We start from the raw sequence: 20953 nt of genomic DNA on the forward strand, positions 1-20953 counted from the left end.
GTTGTCGAAAACGTTTCACATTTTCATCTTCTCCTTCAGGACCAATGGACCAATTTCAACCAAACTTGGCACAAAGCATTCTGGGGTAAAGGGAATTCGCGTTTATTCAAATGATGAGTCATGCCCTTCTACAAGGGGAGATAATGGTGAAAATTTATTGACAACTTCTGAAAAACTTTTTCCCAGAACCACTGGGCTAATTTCAACCAAACATGCCACAAAACATCTTTGGGCAAAGGGGATTCGCTTTTGTTCAAATGAAGTGCCACCCCTTTCTCCATGGGGAGATAAAAGCCAAAAAAAAAAACAACCCAAAAACAAACACGGAAAATAAATTGATGGATTTTAGATTTTCTCTCTCTCTATAACCACTCAGCTAACTTCAACTAAACTTGACATAAAGCATCCTAAGGTGAACCTTTAAAAAAAGGGGGGTTATACTCCTTTCCAAGAGGAGATACTAAATACTGCATTTTTAGTGGTCACTTTAAAAAGAAAATATCTGAGGTAAAGTGCTGGTGTAATCATAATTTTGATCAAGCTTGTTCATTGTCAGAAACTATTGCTCAGGTGAGCGATGTGGCCTCTGGTTCTCTTGTTTAGATTATGATTTTTTTTCTAATTAAAATTTTACTTGAATATATTTCAGCCGTAAATTTTGAATATAATAATAAAATATCATAAATGGTTTTTTTTTTCAATTCTAAAGATTAGAACGTCTATCTGATTCTATTGGACATGTTTCATTAGATATCATATTCATATCATGCATCAAAGCATAGCTTAGTTTGTACTCTAAAATCTCTTATTTGCGAACAAAATTCCAATTTTATCATTCAGGAAAAAAGGCAAATTAATCTATCTATCTATAAGAAGTGAAAGCTTGTATCACTCTTTCCATGGTGAAGTTATACTTCATTTGAGATCCTATACTATAAAATTTTGGTGTGATGAACCACCTTTTAATGCACATATCCACACGTCCTAAACACACAGTGTATCTGATACTAAGACACCTTGCTATATCGGTTCATTGTTTGGAGTTTCGTGTTTTGTGATCTTTCCTTAAAAGGATAATTGTACGTGTATAAATTCACTTCAGTTTCACTGATGAAATTTAATTTTCATTCGCTTTTCAGCGAAACATTACTTAGTTAACCAACGGACAACTATACAGAATTGTACCTACCTTGTTTTCAAGATTTTACACCTAAACGTCTTTTTGTAAAATGCCGATTGAACAAATTGCTCTATGTTTTATCAGTGCATTATATCTTTACTTGTTTGTAAATGTGTAATGTACTTGCTGACACTGAATTCCAAAGATGGGCCAGTCAACGTATTGAGCAGATGTGTTAAAGTTCGTGCAAAGTCTACAACCACATTGATTGCCAACTTATATGAACGTTTCTAGCTGCAGATCTGTAGCTCTTTGGGAAAATATTGGAACAGAGGTTTGTTTATTTTCCAAGAGATAGCGAAGGGTGACGATATACGACGTTTCTCTATAAAGAAACACCGTGTATCGTCACCCTTGGGTAGCGAATATGCAAATCTGCAGCTAGAACGTTACATGTACTTGAGAAATATTTAGCTCATGGACGTCGCAAAATTGGTAGCTTTGATATGAATTGTACCATCTACACGTACTTCTTTTTATCAATAATTCTAAGTTGTATGATTCTTCATTCATTTCTAATATTTTAGAGCCGAATTAATCTACGGCCCCGTTTACGTGAGCTTCTCTACACTGGTGGAGTCGGTGCGCAAATTTGACAAAAACCCTTAGCATTTAGAAGTGAGAATCACGGGTCTTTCGAATATGACCCTAAAAACGGGGATCCCCTGTCGCGGTAGGCTTTTGCACGTTAAAGAACCCTCATTGCTACGGCCAGCGCTAAACATAGGTCTTAATTTGTGGTACCTCACCCACAGCTGGTGACGTCTCAATAAGAGTGAAAAATTCACGACGGAACGTAAAACAACCAATTTTCATTCTACATGTTACCTGCGACTGCTTTCGTTTTAATTCACTAATATGTAATCATATGTTTGCCAGATTTTGATTGGATGTGATGACTTCTCGCCGTGTCCGCTAAAATTCAGTTGAGGACGTACATTGTAAATCAGACTATTTAAGCTATCATATCAAGAATGAAAATAGAGAATTTAAACCCTTGATTTGCGACGATGATATATATATCTAAAGGCGGTTACTGTGAGTAATGAATCTATTACAAATATATAAAAATTGTTTATTTATTTTGATGAACAGCTTATTTCATTATATTGATTGGTTAAAAATATGTGTAGTGACGTCACTTGTCCCATAGTGTATAAACAATCTGGCACGGGTTGGAACATCCTCTGCAAAATGAAATTAATGATGATGATTCGACTTGCAATACATACTGAACCAATTAAGACTATGTTAATTACATGTACTTTGATCAAAATTTCGTCTTCATTAAGCATTTTCCCGCTATTCTTTTGATGATAATATGTCTGATATGGATAAAAAAAGAAAGAAATACATTTACAAATCGTCCATGCAAACATTGATAACAATACAGAGTATACAGCAGAATGACTTACTGAATACATGGGTGGTGGGATTTTCTCATAAACGGGCGATGATATATCCGACACGAAGAACCAGGCAAAGCCCACCAGTTTACCTCTGTCATACATTAGCAGAAGTGGCGCCAATTCTTCGCAGTACATGTCTTTCCGTACATTATAGTGATACTGGTTACCTGATGTTATTAAAAGTACTATGATCAGACTATTAGATTCAGACTTGCAGACTTTCATATGATATGAATAATAAGATTTTCTATTTGCATATCTATATGGTTTATATGTCATTGGATCCGGGGAGAATTCGACTCGTGGTGGCACTGACTGAGTAGTTGCACATTAACGTTGCGAATTAATGGAACTTAAAAGAATAACTGTTCATATGAGAACTGGTCCTGTGTAGACATAGCTGGATTATACAGAAATTGCATGACCGGAAAAGTTCTTCAACGTCCCTATATAAGTCTACAGTAAAACGGACAACCGGAAACAATATATCGTCAGATAGGCGAAACTTCACGTCAGGTAGAGAGATTCGAACCTTAGTCTAGGGACCACATCCTTACACCACTTGTCTAGAGGGAAAATGAAGTATACATTTTTCATTGTTAAAATACATCTGTGTCGCGTGGGAGAGACCAAAATGGTAATATGTCGGACCATCCTCGCATATTTATTGTGTAGATTGATATGAATTATGATGAAAACTTTGTGTCTAGAGAGGGGTTGTCCTCAGTTAATAGTGTGTTAAGACACTGCAAACCGATTCAGCTTTGTTCGCGAGTCACTGGCCTCAAATCCATTTGTTTGAGATCAAGGAAATATCAATTATCGCGAAATACCAAGACAATACTTAATTAATTTCGTGTTTGATTGCAATGTTTTCATATAAATTCGGATTTTGAATTTGAGATAACTGATTACTGAAATCGAATCCGGATAACAGAATCCACGAATAAACCAGAGGCTGAAATGCGGTTTTATTTGGATCCCAAATTTTAATCATGTTTTTGTCGTGGTTGAGTGACATAGCGTGCATGTTTTGTCTCATTTTACAGTAAAAATTACTCCAAAAAACAACCGAAAAAGCGAATTTTACATCACGACATTAGACTAAGGTCATATTAGATAATTGATTAGGCTTAGTAGTGATCACGACATACCTGAATGGTTCAACAATTGCGTATTAGAGACTATCGTGGACATCGCGAATGAAATTAACACTGACTGACGAACGAGGAAAATTACAAAACTCAATGATTCAAAGTAATGAATAGCATTAAGCATGGGACTTCTGACATTTACAATGTACACTTGAAAAAATCACAAGCAGTTCCTAATGAGGAATTGACCACAAACTTGATAAAAAGAGATAATAATTCATGCACGTTTTTTATTTACTGCTAAAAGTTGTCCCAGCTTTTTATGGGTGAAAATCCTATTTTTATCAGATCGCCTAGTTCGACTTTTCTGAGAACGATTTACTTTAGTAACACAGTAAGCACCAACAGATGGCATTGAACCGGAAGTGCCTGTGAGCCCAATGTTGCTTACACTCAGTGCTTAAAAAGAAGCACTGTGACGTGACCATCAAAGTATTTTCTTATTCATGATCAATTTTAGGTGAATTGTTGATACCCGGTGCTGTGATTAACCTACCTAACTGGGGCACACACTGTCCCTGTCCCCACAAAGTCTCCTTAATTGTAGATTCGTCTGATGGGACAGAAACGGTATCGGTCAAGGCACTGGGCCCGTTCTGGAAATACAACCCCGTCCCTATTCCATCCGATATCACCTGGATCTCAGTTCGTGTGGAGGAGCAGATTTTCGCTGTAATAGGAAAACATGATCCTAAATGATTTTAACTACACAGCTGCATTCAACAGTTTGATATACGAAAGGTTTGTATTAGCAAGCGACATGTACATGTATGGCATACACATGTATTCCAAATTTTACGTAGAGTGAAGAATTTCTTTATATTTATTTTACATGTACAGTGTAGTCCTAATTGACCTAGAGTGAAGAGTTCCTTTCTATTTATTTTACACGTACAGTGTATTCCAAATTTTACCTAAATTGAAGAGTTTCTTTCTATTCATTTATTTATTATTATCAAACAAAAATTGATGAGTGCAATTAACTATATCCCTAAGTCTTACAGGGGTCCATGAAGTAGACGGTAACAAAGAGAAGATTTCCTTCCTGGACAAATGGGCGGGGCTTCAGATTACTTGTCGGGTAGCCATTGGGTAGGTTATCCGGAATCTACAACGTAAGAGTAACGTGTTATCTGCAACGTAAAAGAGCAACACATTATCTAATACCACGTGCTGGGAGAAAAAAATGCATGTTAATTGAAAAATGTGATAGTGAGTGAAAGGTAAAGATAACGAACAGTGACCAATCTCATAACTCCTAAAAGCAATACAAAATAAAAAGTTGGGCAAACACGGAACCCTGGATATACCAGAGGTGGGATCAGGTGCCTTGGAGGGTTATTTCACGACTTTAAATAAACGGAAATGTGTTGAATACAAGTCATATACTTGCACTCGTGGAAATTGTTCTCATGTTTATGTACATATATTTCCACCCTTGTGACTTATCAACATTAATGGCTCAAAGTAGAAAAAAAACTATCACTGCCCACTTAATGCAGTTTGATATAATCAATAATCAAAAACAATGTATACATTGTCGTATTTTTATAAATGTCAGACATTCATGTCAAACGTCAGAAAATCGCACATTTTTATTAATCAGCATAATGAATTACATAAAAACTGGTTAAAACGAAGGGATTTTAATTCCAACAAAAACTGCTACTTTATGAATATATACATGTATAAATTTTACTTGTGGATATCAAGGAAATCAGTATAAAATAGATATACAATGGAGAAAATACCAGCTCTTGACAACACGTTTTGAATATACATGTAGTTGATCAACCAAATTTTTATGATACCCAGAGAATAAAATTCCTCCAAAAGATATATTTCTCAATTATAATCCAAATTTTAATCAAATAAGGAATTTGTAAAAACGCCACATGACGGTGGAGCTACCTAAACATGATAAATAGGGACATTTTTACATGTGTATGTCGGCCATTGAAAATACATGTACATCCATTTCAAAACGAAAAACTATATCTATTAGGCCAGAGGAGAAAATTTTGTCAACCTCTTATATCTACCACAGTTAACTTATAGTACAGCTAATTTGCATACACTTATTTGCTTTTAAGCTAGCAATATAGCACATATGTTAATTACGTGAAACATACATGAAGGATTAACAACTACACTATCTTCGTAAAACAACCTTTTGGGCTCGGTAGTTTCAAGATCATGTACTGAAAATTTACGGCTTGCAAAATGCTGTATTATGTGGTATACCATCCTCACAAGTCAAGGTATTGTAACTAACAAAACCCTTGACGTGTGAGGATTGTGTTGTATTTGCTCACCCCGGTCTGAAGACCCGCAATAAGTCCCTGGGTGTCGTAAATCAGTACCACCGCCGGGTCGTTGTTTCGCCAGTAACGCTTGCCAACAAAATTCATGGAGCCTGAAACCAGATGTACGGATACCATATTCAAATTTAATTCTACCACAGTCCATCTTTAGATCTTCAATAAACCCTTTAGCATAAAAAAAATAATTTTTCATTTTTACGCCAAGAGATTTATTGAAAAGGTCTGTATGCGACAACAACCATTCTTTGACTCCTCTGAAATTCAGTAATTTTCATTTTGCAATTTTTCACTTCAGCCGATTCCAATGTCGCAATAATTACATAAAATGGAAACTTTTCAAGCAATATTTTGAATGGAAACCATGCATCGCATGGGTCAATTAAAGCACATCTTGATTTCATCGTGGTTGATGTAATTTGGTTTAAACACTTTCTGAACTCTAACAGCTTATAGTAATGGCGAGTTTTGACCACCTGAGAGAAAATGACGGAAAATGTATTTCTTCGTGACATTAATGGGTGTACATTCATGACTCCTATCAGATATCTATATTGAAAAGAAATATACAAGCAAGGCCTTGTTCGAACAACCAATTATTAGTACAACTGTCCTAAGTATTCCATAACATGTCAGAAAAAAAGAAAGAACAAATGAACCGAATGATGAAACAGAGCTGATAATGGGAGAACACCATGTTCATACACATGACCCCACTTCGCATATTTCGTATTTCAAGTCACTTTCTGCTTTAACTAAGATAATTTGTTAACAACGTAGTAAACAATGAATACAGATTGAATGTGTGCGTGTAATCAGTTAGGATAGGGTGTTTACACACTCAACATTTGAATGATTGTTTTGTAAGCACGGCGAGACATGTCCCATCCATCAATAATACCGATTGAATTTCTGCTCCCACTGATAGGAATAATTAATTTAGATTCACTTGCGTCGGTTACCTAATTGTTCAAAAGTAAGGTCAAAATTGTTTATTTATTTTAAAATTAGGATACATACGTACAAGCGGATATTTTTAATGCGCAAAACTTCGAAGATAAGCCGCTTCTCCTTATATACATGTTCAAATTGTAGAGACGTGCAAATCACAAAAATAAAAAAAATACTTCGATCAGAAAAGTTCACGTGCGTGATCTCAAAACAGGTGAACGTAAAATGCAGTCAACATATTCGAGAATTAAATGTGTTGATTGTGATTCATTATTACTACCTAGTTTCATGCATACAAAAAATGCTCTTTTAGAATTATTGAACAACTAATGGCTCTACTGACCTGAGCAGTCGGTAAGCAGCGTGAAGCCGTCTATAATGGCGTCCGATTCCTTCAACGGAAGCTGGGCAAAAGCTGCAGGGTTTGTAACGAGACCAGGATTTGTGGAGTTGTAGTCCCAGGTGACTTTGTAAATGAATAAATGATAAGTATAAATAAACAAATAATGAACCAATGATAAAAAAAGACATCCGAAAACGCCATACCCAAACTGCATAGTCCATGACCAGGTATTTAGGAGGGAAAGGGACGAGTTAGGGACCTGAAGTGTAAACCCACATCCCGGGTAGGGAGTTTTGTAAAAAGAGGAAAACGAAAACTTTAGGATTAAAACCCATGTTCTGGATTTAAAGGTTTATACCCCCCCCCCCCCTCCCCGGGTCCGGACTTTTCTAATCTTATTTTGTTTAGATGATTAATGATTACAGGTAAAAATTAATCAACATGTGGCACTACCGTATCCTATAACATTTCAAAGAAATCGACATTAATTTTTTAACCACAAGATCTCACCTGAGAGTGAATAATTTATGTCTTAATGTGTTCTGAAATGTCATTCATATCGCAGTTCCGGTTATCTGTATATTTTACAAAAGAAGGTGAAAAGTTGAATGTAAATATGAAAATTAATGTACGCCATGGTATGATAGTATCTTCAGGTGGGACATTTTGTTTGAGAACATACTCACATACCTTTCCATTACTATTTTGCAAATATGCTTGTTCTGTTCCAAATTTAAGACTGACTCTTTCTTTTTAGTTTTTCATTTAATATACAGTGGCGGATTTAGAGATTCCGGGGATTGCGACACCTCTCGTCAAAAAACTTAGACAAAATATTTATTTTATGTTGCTTTGTGCATATCTTCCTCTGAGCTGAATGTAGGTTGTAACCCCCTTTCTGAATTCATCGCCTTATTGGATTACGATGCCTCGTTTTGCTTTATAGTACCAACCCATTTCGCTGTAGTCATTTGAATCAACCCCTATTTTACTCCAAACAAAAAGAAGAGAAAATGCCATACTTTATCATAGTTCATAAAAAACTTCTTATACTACGATGATTCAAAGTATCACTGCTTTACTTTATAAAATCTATATACATTATGTTTCAACGTTTTTGTGCGCTTTTTAACTAAGTAAAGCCAAAGTTTTCACAATATTTCAAAGTACCAGGTTCTGTCATAGGTATTCATAGCTTTGACAATCAAATCTTTATATAAAACTGAATAAGGAAAACTGTATATGGCTTTGATTTTATTTGGCTGAAGAAATTCCCAATTTCATAGATGTGACCGAAAATGATATCTTAAAGATATTTTCTCGCTTTTTGTGTTATCGTGACGTACAGTGCATATTTATCACACATTTCTTTTCCCAGAAAACATCAAGAACGAACTTTATATTTATGCCGTAGGGTGATCTTCTCAGTACACCTAGGTGACAGAAAACTGTCCCTTGACCAAAGCTGCCCTCTGTGTTACAGGGAGAAATGCTTTAACAAAAACAGCATTTAAATCCGCGAAACTAATCTCATTTGAAAAAGAAAATTAAATTTAGCTTTTCTATCAAGCTTCAAGATTTTTTAAAGTGCTAACGACACTTGCTACAAACTCCGTTCCAAAAAATGATGACACTGAAAATTGGGTTTATATTTTATATATGTAAAATGAATACAATTTACCGTATGGAATGTATGCATGTGATTTATTCTAATGATTTATCAAGAAAATCGGCCCTCGGGCTGATATGGTGCCACTCGGGCTAATATGACATATGATATGGATTTTAGCATGTAATATTCTCTATTACCACACAACTAAACGAAGCAAAAAATGTATATCAACCCATGCATCCATTCTGTTTGTATCAAGTGTCCTTAATTAAGGGGCCAAGAAACGCTATTACCATAAACACATGTTCCTTAAGGGGCCAAGAAACGCTATTATCATAAACACATGTTCCTTAAGGGGCCAAGAAACGCTATTATCATAAACACATGTTCCTTAAAGGACCAGGAAATGCTATTATCATAAACACATGTTCCTTAAGGGGCCAAGAAACGCTATTATCATAAATACATGCTCCTTAAGGGGCCAAGAAACGTTATTATCATAAACACATGTTCCTTAAGGGGCTAAGAAACGCTATTACCATAAACACATGTTCCTTAAGGGGTTAAGAAACGCTATTACCATAAACACATGTTCCTTAAGGGGCCAAGAAACGCTATTACCATAAACACATGTTCCTTAAGGGGCCAAGAAATGCTATTACCATAAACACATGTTCCTTAAGGGGCCAAGAAACGCTATTTTCAGATGAACACATGTTCAAGTTTATGCTATTACTAGTAGATGGTGATATAAAACATTTTTGTAGTTTTTGTTTGTTGTGGATTTTTTTTTGGTGGGGGTAGTTTCGATTTTGTTGTTGTTAGGATTAAGTCGCCAGAAGGCGGCAGCAGATATATGCGATAAACCCAATGACACTTAACATCCACCTAAGTATCACGCAAGGTAATGCTCAGTTTGGAAGTATGTCATGTCAATGGTGCACAGAGAGAGAGAGAGAGAGAGAGAGAGAGAGGGGAGAATATTTCTGTATAAGCTTGCTGTGGTCTGTGGTCAGTTTTTATGATATATAGTGATTTTTATTTCTTCTGAAAATTTTCCATAGCAAACATGTGACCTGTAGAAGTAACTTGATTTTCTCCAAATAAACCTCTCAGCTAGATATCAAATTTTATATGTACTGCTTTTCCATGATAAAGTAAAGGTTGTTTGAAGTAAAAGAGTCAAGACATTTCTTTTTTAGATATTGCAATTTCATGATACGAGCTAGATAATGGTACTGAACCCGATGTTATGAATTTAATTTTTTGGTGAAGGCTTACTATGCTCAGCCTTGTTATACATTTAGCTTGGCTGTTCATTTCCAATAGTAAGATTTTGAAAGAAAAAAATGCACTTGCATTATAGAAGTCGTAGAAAGCCACCCTAAAACAGAGAACCTTTACCCATAGATCACGACATTCATAATTCAGATTGAAGTCCCATTATTTATCGTGGCTATGAACACAGTTTCTCTGTTAGATGTCAGAATTTCTTTAGGTTTGGCCCCGCCCCTCAGCCTCAGGGGTGGGCAATGACCACAAAATTCACAATTAGTATTACAGGGTACCCCTCCACTATATAGTTTGATGAAAAGGATGACCCATTAGGATCTAAGGAGAAATTAAAAATGTTCAAATATTAACAAACATCACGACGATGAACAAAGAGACCAATCTAATTTAGCTCACCTGAGTGAGGTGGAAGGGGAACAAATCCTCCTAATTTCCTGAATTACACTTCGTTTGATTTTCGAATAATATGTTATCTATGTACTAAAATGTACTCACAAAAACTAATCGAGCAAAAACCCGTAGTAATGTTACTTACTTCGCAAGTCATTCCATTTCGGAGACGGACCTGGAATATAAAAATAAGACAATAGTTGTAATAAGTAGACTTCATGTGAACTTAATTTTCATTTCCAAAAAAAATAATTAAAAAATTATTAGATGCCGCCGGTTGTATGAATTTATTTTCATTGTTTTTCTTATGATTGTTGTTGTTTTCGAGCGGGTTGTTTATATGTTTGTTTTTTAATATCACTATCATTTTTCATTGTTAAATTCGTGATTAGATTGATTATCACGAATTCGTAAGTGGGGAAGAAACTGCGCAAGATTACCGCCCAGAGGAATAACAAGGTTACTGGATTCCGAGCCCGATCCTTGAGAAGTCACTTCCTGTACACCCACAGAGTTCCTCCCTGGCTGCTGGGTTCCTGGTTGAGTGGGTGCGATTCCATTAATTGTTTCGCTTGGGAACTGGGTATTTGTTGAGAATGTTGTCTGTCAATTTAAAAGGAACTGAATACATCTCTGATGTCAATGCATTTTTTTTTCTGTAAATGTGAATACATTACAGCTTGAATTAAATTAAGATGAAATACTTTTCATACACACAATCAACCATAAATATGTACTTCATTCTATAGTTCTTTTATTGAAATGAAAACTGCTTGTTTTTTAATATCATTCTATACTATTCTATCATTCTATAGTTCTTTTATTGAAATGAAAACTGCTTGTTTTTTAATATCATTCTATACTATTCTATCATTCTATAGTTCTTTTATTGAAATGAAAACTACGTTATCACGGTGATTTGGTGGACTCAGATGATCTGAATTTTATCATTATAATTAAGGTCCTTTGATAACGAATCTTATAAACGTATTCTTCTAACTTTCAATGTCTTTCATCTCCACAAACTTTTTCCATTTTTAGACTGAAAGGCTCATCTTAATCATCTTGCTCTAGAATGAGGATAGAATTAACAATTGCGGCCAATAATAAGCCCGATTGTTCAAGTTTCGGAATAAGATCATAAACTCTATTGCATCCAAATAAACGTCTATGTTTTCTTGGATAATACCTATCTTGGTTTTGGTAGAAAGCACGTGGTATATTTTAGTGTTCACAATTTTACACGAGGATAAAGATCATGCATGTTACCAAACATAATATTCAACAGATCATAACGAGGTCAAAACAAGGTCACAGCACACGGTTATAATGACGAAACCGATTGGTAGTGATATTGTAAGAGGTTCTTTGCTTGTTTTCTTTAACAACATTAAAGATAGGCATATGTTTGTCTGTTAATAGAATGTTATTTAATGTAGTATACAATGACATATAACTATGTGCACTCACTATTTGATAAAAACAAAATTGAAATTTTGATGTTGAACTTCGGCTTCGCTTCTTATAAAGCAATCTTTCAATTCATACAATTACACTTTTAGGACATTTCATGAAAAAACAAAAATCGACCATTTTTCGAACTTCATTTTCCTGCAATTCAACGGTATCTACGGTCGATACCTAACGTAGTCATTCTTTCTTTCGTGAAGAGTTCACAATATGCATGACATCGCGTACGGGACGATTAATTGCATATTTTATCGTAGACAGGTGGCAGTTCTACAGGCATTAGTAATGATCATATCCTGACCCCATCAAAGGCTAACCTAATGACACTTTCACCTACATTGTACAGTTACAGGTGTAAATGGTTGTAACATAAGCATAAAACATAATATGTGTCACACACGTTTGATATGTAGCCAATGACCGTTAATGGACAGGGAACAACATGTGACTATTTGCAACACACTCGCTCCGTTCCTGGCATATCACAGACGAAAGTTTTACACCCGGAATGGATATTTATATTTCAAAACATTATTTATCTAAATATTCTTAGAATGAAACATTTAATTACATCAATGTTATGATTTCACTTCGACAGAAATTCTTATCAAGAGGATTGTCTCGTACACTTAATCAGTTATTTAAAAACCAATGCTCCTCAAAGAATCAGACCCCGGAAGTTTACAAAAAGTGAACATGTCCACTCTGTGCTATGTGAATAAGACACATTCATATTATTTGTTTCAAAGACCTCCTTTTGATTGACTAATCGGCATAATCTGTAAATTTAACCAAATTCATCGATTGACTGTACGCGCTTTTAAGTGATAATGATTACATTTTCAACGTACCGAATTTCAGATAACTTGGTGTTTAGGTTTGTTTATGAAATATCTCTCGTTCTATCTCTATACATGTATACTAAATGTTGACTGTATACAAACCGGTGCTGCTGGTAAGGCTGCTTCATACAGTGGTAAGTTATTCCCAGGAACAATAGATGGAATAAACATTTCCGGTTCCTCTCTGTTCCGTCTATTTTCGGCGGGTTGAAATGGAATGTACACTGGGAAAATTTCACCCGTCGTGGGAATGCGCACTGCTAACTGAGGGTAGGGTAAATATATTGGCCTCTCGGGGTATTTCAACCTCCGTGTATTATCACTTGCGAAGGGTAAATAAGCATATGCACTCTGTTGGGGTAAAGCGTATTGTATGTAAACTGTCGTAGGGTCATCGGACACGACTGCTGTTGAGGCGACGCCGGTGCCCCCCTGGAAGATTTGCAAAGTGGCTCGGTTCTCTGCTCTTCGAAGTGGGGGTACATTTGGGTAATACGTATCGAACATTGATTTGATTGTGACGTAATGATCGTCATATCCGTTGTCCGGAATCGACACAGAAGGGAATGATCCGGAAACGGAAACAAAAGTAATAGTAGAGCTTGGACTAGATTGCGCTGTAGGAATGGCGCCAATATTTGCCGCATTCTGCCCAGATAACGCAGGGATCCATGGTGGTGGAGTGGGGGGCGGATTCGGATTTGAGGTAAATGCCGTGTTTGGCGGAGGTATGGCACCAATAGGGGGAACGGGCACCCCATTTCTAGTGGACCCGCCAAGAGGGGGCAGCGTTCCTCGATTCTGAGAAACAGGGAAGCTGCTTAAGGGCGGTAGGTTACCCACGCGCCTCTGTCCGAGTACCCCATCCACCACGAATACCAGAAACGCTATCACAATATTTGTTTCCATTTCGTGAGAATGTTCTTTGCAGTCCTAAGTTTATGATCACATATAATGGTGCCACCGGATTTCCTGTAAAATCTATCAATCCATATCACATCACTACTCAGTCTATGATAAACACTCGCAATTTATTATTTCCCTTGTTTTCTCTTTTGATGAGTTTTGGGTATCAGCAAGTTTCACCACGCAAACACAACAGCCCAGTATTTGGAGATACCGGTAAGATCTTGCAGGCACTGGCACGAGATTCTAACAAAATAAAGATCTAAGGTGAATTTTTAAAGTTTTTCTTGTGTAACCCTTGACCTTTCGTTGTTAACTGCATGTCAATCATGATTCACGCAGAATTGATGATTGTAAATCAATTTCAATTTGTTGTAAAAAGAGAAACAAACATCTGTTGACTTTAAATAACCTCTTACCTGTCGTTCAAAACATACAAAGCACATCCGTTATATTTAATCAAGTTTCTGATATAGGAATTATAAATTTCATTGATAAAGGCTTTCTTCGATTTGTTTTACTGAGATCAAAGATACAAACATAGATAGCTCATTTCCATCTCATTGACTGAACGTTACATACCACCTCAAACCCTGGAAATGTCTCAAAAAAGCATTCAACCCGTAAAAGGTGCATCCATTATATTTCAGGGAAAAGAAAGAAACAGCAATTAACTTCATTATCTGGAATGTGTGAAGATATGAACCTAGTAATAACATCACCTGGTATTTATATAGATAATGTTCCGGGTTTTCCCCTCCTTGTTTCCCCTCCTTGTTTCCCCCTTTTGAATGTTTAAATTAACAACAGACACATAGAAGCTAAGGCTATGAGGCGGACTCTCTAAATTAATATAAACGTCTATATGAATCAACATTGTGTGACAAATTTTTCAACCTTTTCCCTTTTGACGGAAAAGATTACATGTAATTTATCTAATACTGTCTGACATTAAGAATATTGAGTCATTTTGTGGTTTATCGGAAAATATATGAGGTGACGTATGTTTGGTGTCTCGGGCCTTTAAATATTTATTTTGGTGGAAAGTCATTGGATGATCATGAGTTGCTAATTGGATTAACAAAATTATAATTACATGTACAAGCGATCATCAGAACCAAGAATGAATTGTTTAATCAGAGAGAGATTTACATAAAGATATCATGTACATATTTTTTTTTAAATTTCAGTTCAATTTCTTGATATCACTGTTCGTTATCTTCGCGTTATAAAAGTTACACATTTTGAGTAAAGAAATAAAGTTTTTAATCCAGCCTTCGTGTAAACAGAATATCCCATCGGGTACATACTTTTACAAGTAAAAGATTACCTAAATGTCAGGGTGCTGTTTGCTTGATCAGGCTCTAAATATTTTATTTATTGATCTTAACTACAAGAGGGTATTTGTGTCTTAGATTAATTAGACCTGGATATACCAATTTGTCATCGTGACGAATTGATCGTTTCGAAGAGATGGGTACAGTTCTATAACAATGGTATTAGTAGGGGGTTTGAATTCAATTGATTTTCTTAATGTAGAAGAACAAGACCATTTATTGAACATTATTCAGTGTCATCAGAATTCCAGTTTGCTATCTAAGGTTTTTATTTATATTTTTATTTCATATTTTGTTTTGTTTTTGGTCTTATCATGAGAATTTCTTATGGTTGCATATTATAAAAAACCACTACTGCAACAATAGACATATCCACAGAAAAAAGAAACATTCAAAATTGTTGTTATTTTCAGCGACAAGATATGTACAAAATATGTCGAATATTAATAATAGAATAATATTTATTACAACAATATCAAAATATTTAAAATAAGTTGAAACATTTAGAGTCAGAGATCGCTACATTCTATCAGTCAATATTTTAAATCGATGTTCAAAAACATACATCAAAATAAAGAACATATCCTTACCGCATGATTTGTCCTAAAGTCATTGTGATTATTTATCGTGACCAAATATGCTATGTTCGCGAGATTTACACGGTACTTTGTGTTGATCATAAAAATGGCGATATATTCACCAAGGCGGTGACAGCAAAACCACAGCAGACGACGAGAGTGTGCAATAAAGTGCAAAAAACTGACAACCATGCACATATTTCTTGATAAATACCAGCAACAGTTCCATGCTTTACTTTTTTATATGAGAGAAGAGAGCCATACTTCAGCTGATTTTGATTACGTCATGAAAAAAATGGCGACATCTATCTACACACGCTGCCTGTGTATGTTAGAAAGCAAAAGGAGCTGAGTGCTAAATCTTGTGGGGAATATATAGTGTTTGAACTAATTTTTGTGTGAAAATAAACTGCTTTTCATCTTCAACTAGAATTTTTGTAATGAACATTAACAATAATTGGTATTAATGAAAGTACCTGTTTTATATTCTTATGAAGCAGAATTTATTCAAAAGTTTCTACATGAGAAAAAAAAAAATTGTTGTGTCCTTCAGTCAAATGTATCGACCGCTCGCGGTAGCTCAGTAGTAGAACGTTCGCTTCGTAACCGGAGGTCGTGAGTTCGAGCCCCGCACATGTCATGGCTGCATCAAACCTAAGACGTAAACATAGGTAGTGATTGCTCCTTCGCCACACTCTCGGCATTTAGATGCGATATTCACTGGCCTTTCGGATATGATCTTAAAACGGAGGTCCTGTATTGCAGCTAACGTTGGCACGTTGAAGAACCCTCTTTGCTACGACCCTGAATGCTAAGCATGCATGTAGATCTAAATTTGTGGTACTTCACCTACAACTAGTGACTTCTCAATCATCCTCGCTTTCCAAGGGTTTAAGATCCGCTCCGCTTCTCTACATCCTCGCTAGCCAAAGGAGCGGATCGTAAACCCTTGGCTAGAGAAGATGCTTCTCAATATGAATGAACAATTCTCGACGGGACACAAAACAAACAATCCATGAATCAGAGATATTGACGACGTTTTATCTATTAATAATGTTCATTTTCATTCGTATGTCGATTCGATATATATACCCCGATGAACTCGAAATAAAAGACACCGCGGATTCTTCCGTATTTACTTCATATCTGTTATATTTTTTGAACATAGATGTCAACGACAAAGTTACAGCACAATTTTATGATAAACGAGATGACTTCACCGTCAACTTCCCATATCTATGTAACAATATCAAAATGATCATCTGATGTTCACGTCTCTTTTTCTATTTCCCGTAAACCTTCAAACTTGGTCATATTTATGTATTGCAAATGACAGGTTTACCCCATTTCTAAACCTTTGCTTTTTAAAACTTCTAATTAAATTATTATATATCGTATATGAATAATTTCCGAAATATAATATTACCCGGCGTTTCCGGGCATTCCTGGTGTCCTGGGAGTTCGCGGTGTCGTTGGTGTAGTAGGTAAAATATCAATGTTTCGAGAGAATGAATAAATCCAAGTAGAGCTGTGTACATGTAGAACCAAATGAAGAATGGTCAAGATACCCCTCAATATGGGCCGTCTGTAGGGTTTATGTAGCTGTAGTGTTTGCGTAATGGTGGTATCCCAAACAGAAGCTGACACGAAGTCTCCTCTCTCTCTCTCTCTCTCTCTCTCTCTCTCTCTCTCTCTCTCTCTCTAGGGTTTCTGTGGACGTAGTGTTTGTGTAACGATGGCATCCCAAACAGAAGCTGACACGAAGTCTACACCCCCTCCTCTCTCTCTCTCTCTCTCTCTCTCTCTCTCTCTCTTTAGGGTTTCTGTGGACGTAGTGTTTGGTAACGATGGTATCCCAAACAGAAGCTGACACATAGCTAGTCTACCCCCCTTTCTCTCTCTATCCCTTACTCTCAATCATTGACTAAATGAGTAGTTATTGTCATACGTATGCAATACTATTGCCATGCCATATTATTTCATCTATATTATTGCTACAGTTTTACATATTTCTCTCTCTCTCTCTTTATAAATATAAAACCGTGATAAATTATAAATAACTCAATAACTCTCTCTCTCTCTCTTTATAAATATAAAACCGTGATAAATTATAAATAGAATTATCTCAATAACTCTCCCTCTCCTCTCTCTCTCTCTCTCTCTCTCTCTCTCTCTCTCTCTCTCTCTCTCTCTCTCTCCCAATATAAAGCCATGATAAATTATAAATAGAAATATCTCAATAACTTATTTATGCTTTTTTACTATTGTTTGATTTCTGATTGTGTAATTTATAATCCATGTGGTATCTCAAACAGAAGCATTTCTTAAACTACTGTAACAGTTTTACGCATGGGCAATATAACCATTATACATGTTGATGTGCTGCGCCAATAAAGAATTGTTCATGTTTTCATAAATATAAAGCCACAATAAATCATTAATATTCCAATAACTTATGTTTGTTTGGTTTTTTTAATTATTATTATTGTTTGATTTCTGATTGTTTAATCTATAATATACATATATAAAGATGGAGAGAGAAAATACGATGATAAATTGCATTGTATAGGGGACGTTAGAAATTAAAATATTCTAGGTGCGAGTCAGTACTATCAAAACTCAGGTATACTGGGGCTTTCCTCGAGATCTGAAGACTGCCGGTCATCATTAGCCATGATTGTTATCAAAACATCTTTCACAGGTAGCTGTAGACCACGGTCTCTGCAAACGTCAATCAACCTAAGCTCTATTGTTAAAAGTTTGATTGACCAGCGGCTTATCATTGATCGCGACAGAGGTAAAATTTGGGGGCGTTAACTTAAAGTTGGGTCTTTAAGAAAACAAGTTACAACACTTCTCCTATATATAAAGCTGAATTCATCGTATATTTTCTGCAAATAAGGGATTTCTTAAGATTTTAAGAGAAAAGTCAAATATAGGGGTACTTTCATTAAAATCTAAGTAGCCGTTTCTCCAAGCATGACATCTAAAAATTGAAGTCTTATCGATAGATAACTGCCACCTTGACTCTAAAAGTGCTATAATTGTAAATTACTAACAATCAGACTGGTTCCCGATTGAACAGGGAATACGGCAAGGCGATGTCTTATCTGGGTTTCTATTTACAGTTTATATCAATGACTTTGTCACGCCAATAAAAACTTTGGAATTCATAGTCTAGAATCATCGACCCCAAATTTTGCAAATGATATTGCCTGTTTATCGTCAACTCCACATTCACTCCAGAATATGTTGGATGTAGCATACAGTTGTTCTTGTAGATGGAGATTCTCTTTCAAAATAGTGTATTTTAATATTCAGTAAATGGTTGATAGGTGACAAATTTAAATAATTCTTGTAAAACGTGAATACAATCACCTTGGGATCATTCAAAACTTTCATTTCAAATCTCTCTCCTCTCTACAGGACATAGGAGGCATGTGACTAAGGCAGACGATCTTATTACTCCACAAAACATTTATCCTCGGAAAATTCCAATCCAATTATTCCTGTGAATCTTTATTTAAAAAAAAGTAGTCATACCTTCTACTTTATACAGATATGGAATTTGGGATGATTTTAAAACCCAGGATCTTCAGATGTTGCATCGATTTCAACATTTCATCGTTAAATTAAGATATTCAAAGCTTAAATCTATCAACGCGGTCCGATATGTGTGAAAGCTTACAAGGTCTATGACCAATCAGATCTAAAAATTGATAAAAAGAAACTATTGTTTTAGGAAAACTGTGCAATTTCTCTCACAATGTAGTGGCGAAACAAATATTTCTCTTCAGACTCTTTACATTTTTGTGTAACCCACGGAAAACCACGCATGGATTCATTATAGACATTCTTCTCATTCTGGATAAATACTCTTTGACGCAATAAATTACATCTTACTTAGAATCTGGTGCCTTCCCAAACAAATCTACATGAAAAAGAACTGCAAAATCCGCTATTTCTCTTTAGGAAGATTGTGTATGAAATAAACACATCTTAACTCAGGTTATACAAGATGAACACAGTTACATAATGGAAAGGGATTTTAAGTCGTCAGTGACTACCAGCGAACTACCAGTAGCTAATTTAGCGATCTAACAGTATATAAACATATATAATGTTTTTACGGTTTGCAATATCAAGAGATCGGAAACATTTCTCATCGTATACACTAACGCTTATTATTCCATCAATGTCCTCCGAAAAAAAGTGGTGATATTTATTCGATATTGATGGTATTTGGATTACGTGGTGATCAATTGACAGTGATTATGGAAGTACTATATATATAGTGATTGTGTTCGGTGACCACATGACCTATATTCAGAGAAACACTGCATACTCCTGCATACTGTACGTCACCTCACTTCACTCTGTCATCAGCCAAAACAAAACCGTGGGTAACACAACTCATTAATTTTCTGAGTAGGGAAGAAGGTTCGAGTTCAGGCCAGGTCAGTATTTTAGTTAATAACAAGAAACCCCCCTGGTATTATTGTGAAAATTAATGACTGAGAATAATAAGAATGCTCTTCTGGTATTACAGTGAAACAAGTAAAATCCCGTGGGCATGTTCATGAAGCTGTCTTAAGATCCATGTTGAGACACGCCTTAAAGTAATTCCACCCTCCTGTGATGTCATCAGATTTTCAGATTTTGCAAAATCAATGATTTATTTACATTTATGCGTGATAGGAATATAAATTTTGTTGGAGTCTTTTCCGATAGTTATTGTAAAAAATCTTGTTAAAAATAAACTATTTTAAAAGTCTAAGTTATAGATGAATAATCAATTATACGTTTTAAAATATTGAATCCAAGGGCAATAACTCTGTTTCTATTGATTTCTTTATCAAGTCTATTATGCGATAGATTTCCTTTATTTTTACAGACATTTTGTATATCTTTGTGAAGATACAGTTTCATGAAATTGTTATGAATGCTACTATTCGTCATAACCAGTTTCTATGAAATTTTGATAACACTGTTCTGTTTATGTAAGTCTCGTATCTTAAAAAGTGGGATGACATATGTATTTTATTTGATAATTTGTTAGTTTTAACTCTAACGAATTGAAATAAATACATTTTTCAAACTTGTATCAGATAAAACTGCGAGTATGGAGTTACCTTAAGATGTATCGTAAGACACATCTTATGAACAC

General features: G+C 35.4%; 1 protein-coding gene across 1 annotated transcript; it reads right to left on the minus strand.

Moving 5' to 3' along the window:
- Nucleotides 1-2234: 2234 nt before the first annotated feature.
- On the minus strand, nucleotides 2235-14594 carry LOC125660415 (uncharacterized). Its single transcript, XM_048892235.2, has 10 exons — nucleotides 14454-14594; nucleotides 13068-14117; nucleotides 11094-11256; nucleotides 10799-10828; nucleotides 7359-7481; nucleotides 6059-6159; nucleotides 4746-4851; nucleotides 4240-4413; nucleotides 2596-2756; nucleotides 2235-2367 (listed from the first exon to the last, which is right to left on the minus strand). The coding sequence occupies exons 2-10, from the start codon at nucleotides 13872-13874 to the stop codon at nucleotides 2260-2262; spliced, it is 1773 nt and encodes a 590-aa protein (XP_048748192.2). The 5' UTR covers nucleotides 13875-14117; nucleotides 14454-14594; the 3' UTR covers nucleotides 2235-2259.
- Nucleotides 14595-20953: the final 6359 nt, after the last annotated feature.

This window comes from Ostrea edulis, chromosome 9, assembly GCF_947568905.1.
Source record: "Ostrea edulis chromosome 9, xbOstEdul1.1, whole genome shotgun sequence".
Lineage (NCBI taxonomy): Eukaryota > Metazoa > Mollusca > Bivalvia > Ostreida > Ostreidae > Ostrea > Ostrea edulis.

Excerpts from the sequence above, each read along its gene's own strand:
- LOC125660415 (XM_048892235.2), bottom strand. The coding sequence starts at position 13,874 with ATGGAAACAAATATTGTGATAGCGTTTCTGGTATTCGTGGTGGATGGG. Across the intron at positions 11,257-13,067 it reads CAGCCTTACCAGCAGCACCG|ACAACATTCTCAACAAATAC; the intron begins GTTTGTATACAG and ends TTAAATTGACAG. Across the intron at positions 10,829-11,093 it reads CCTTGTTATTCCTCTGGGCG|GTCCGTCTCCGAAATGGAAT; the intron begins GTAATCTTGCGC and ends TTTATATTCCAG.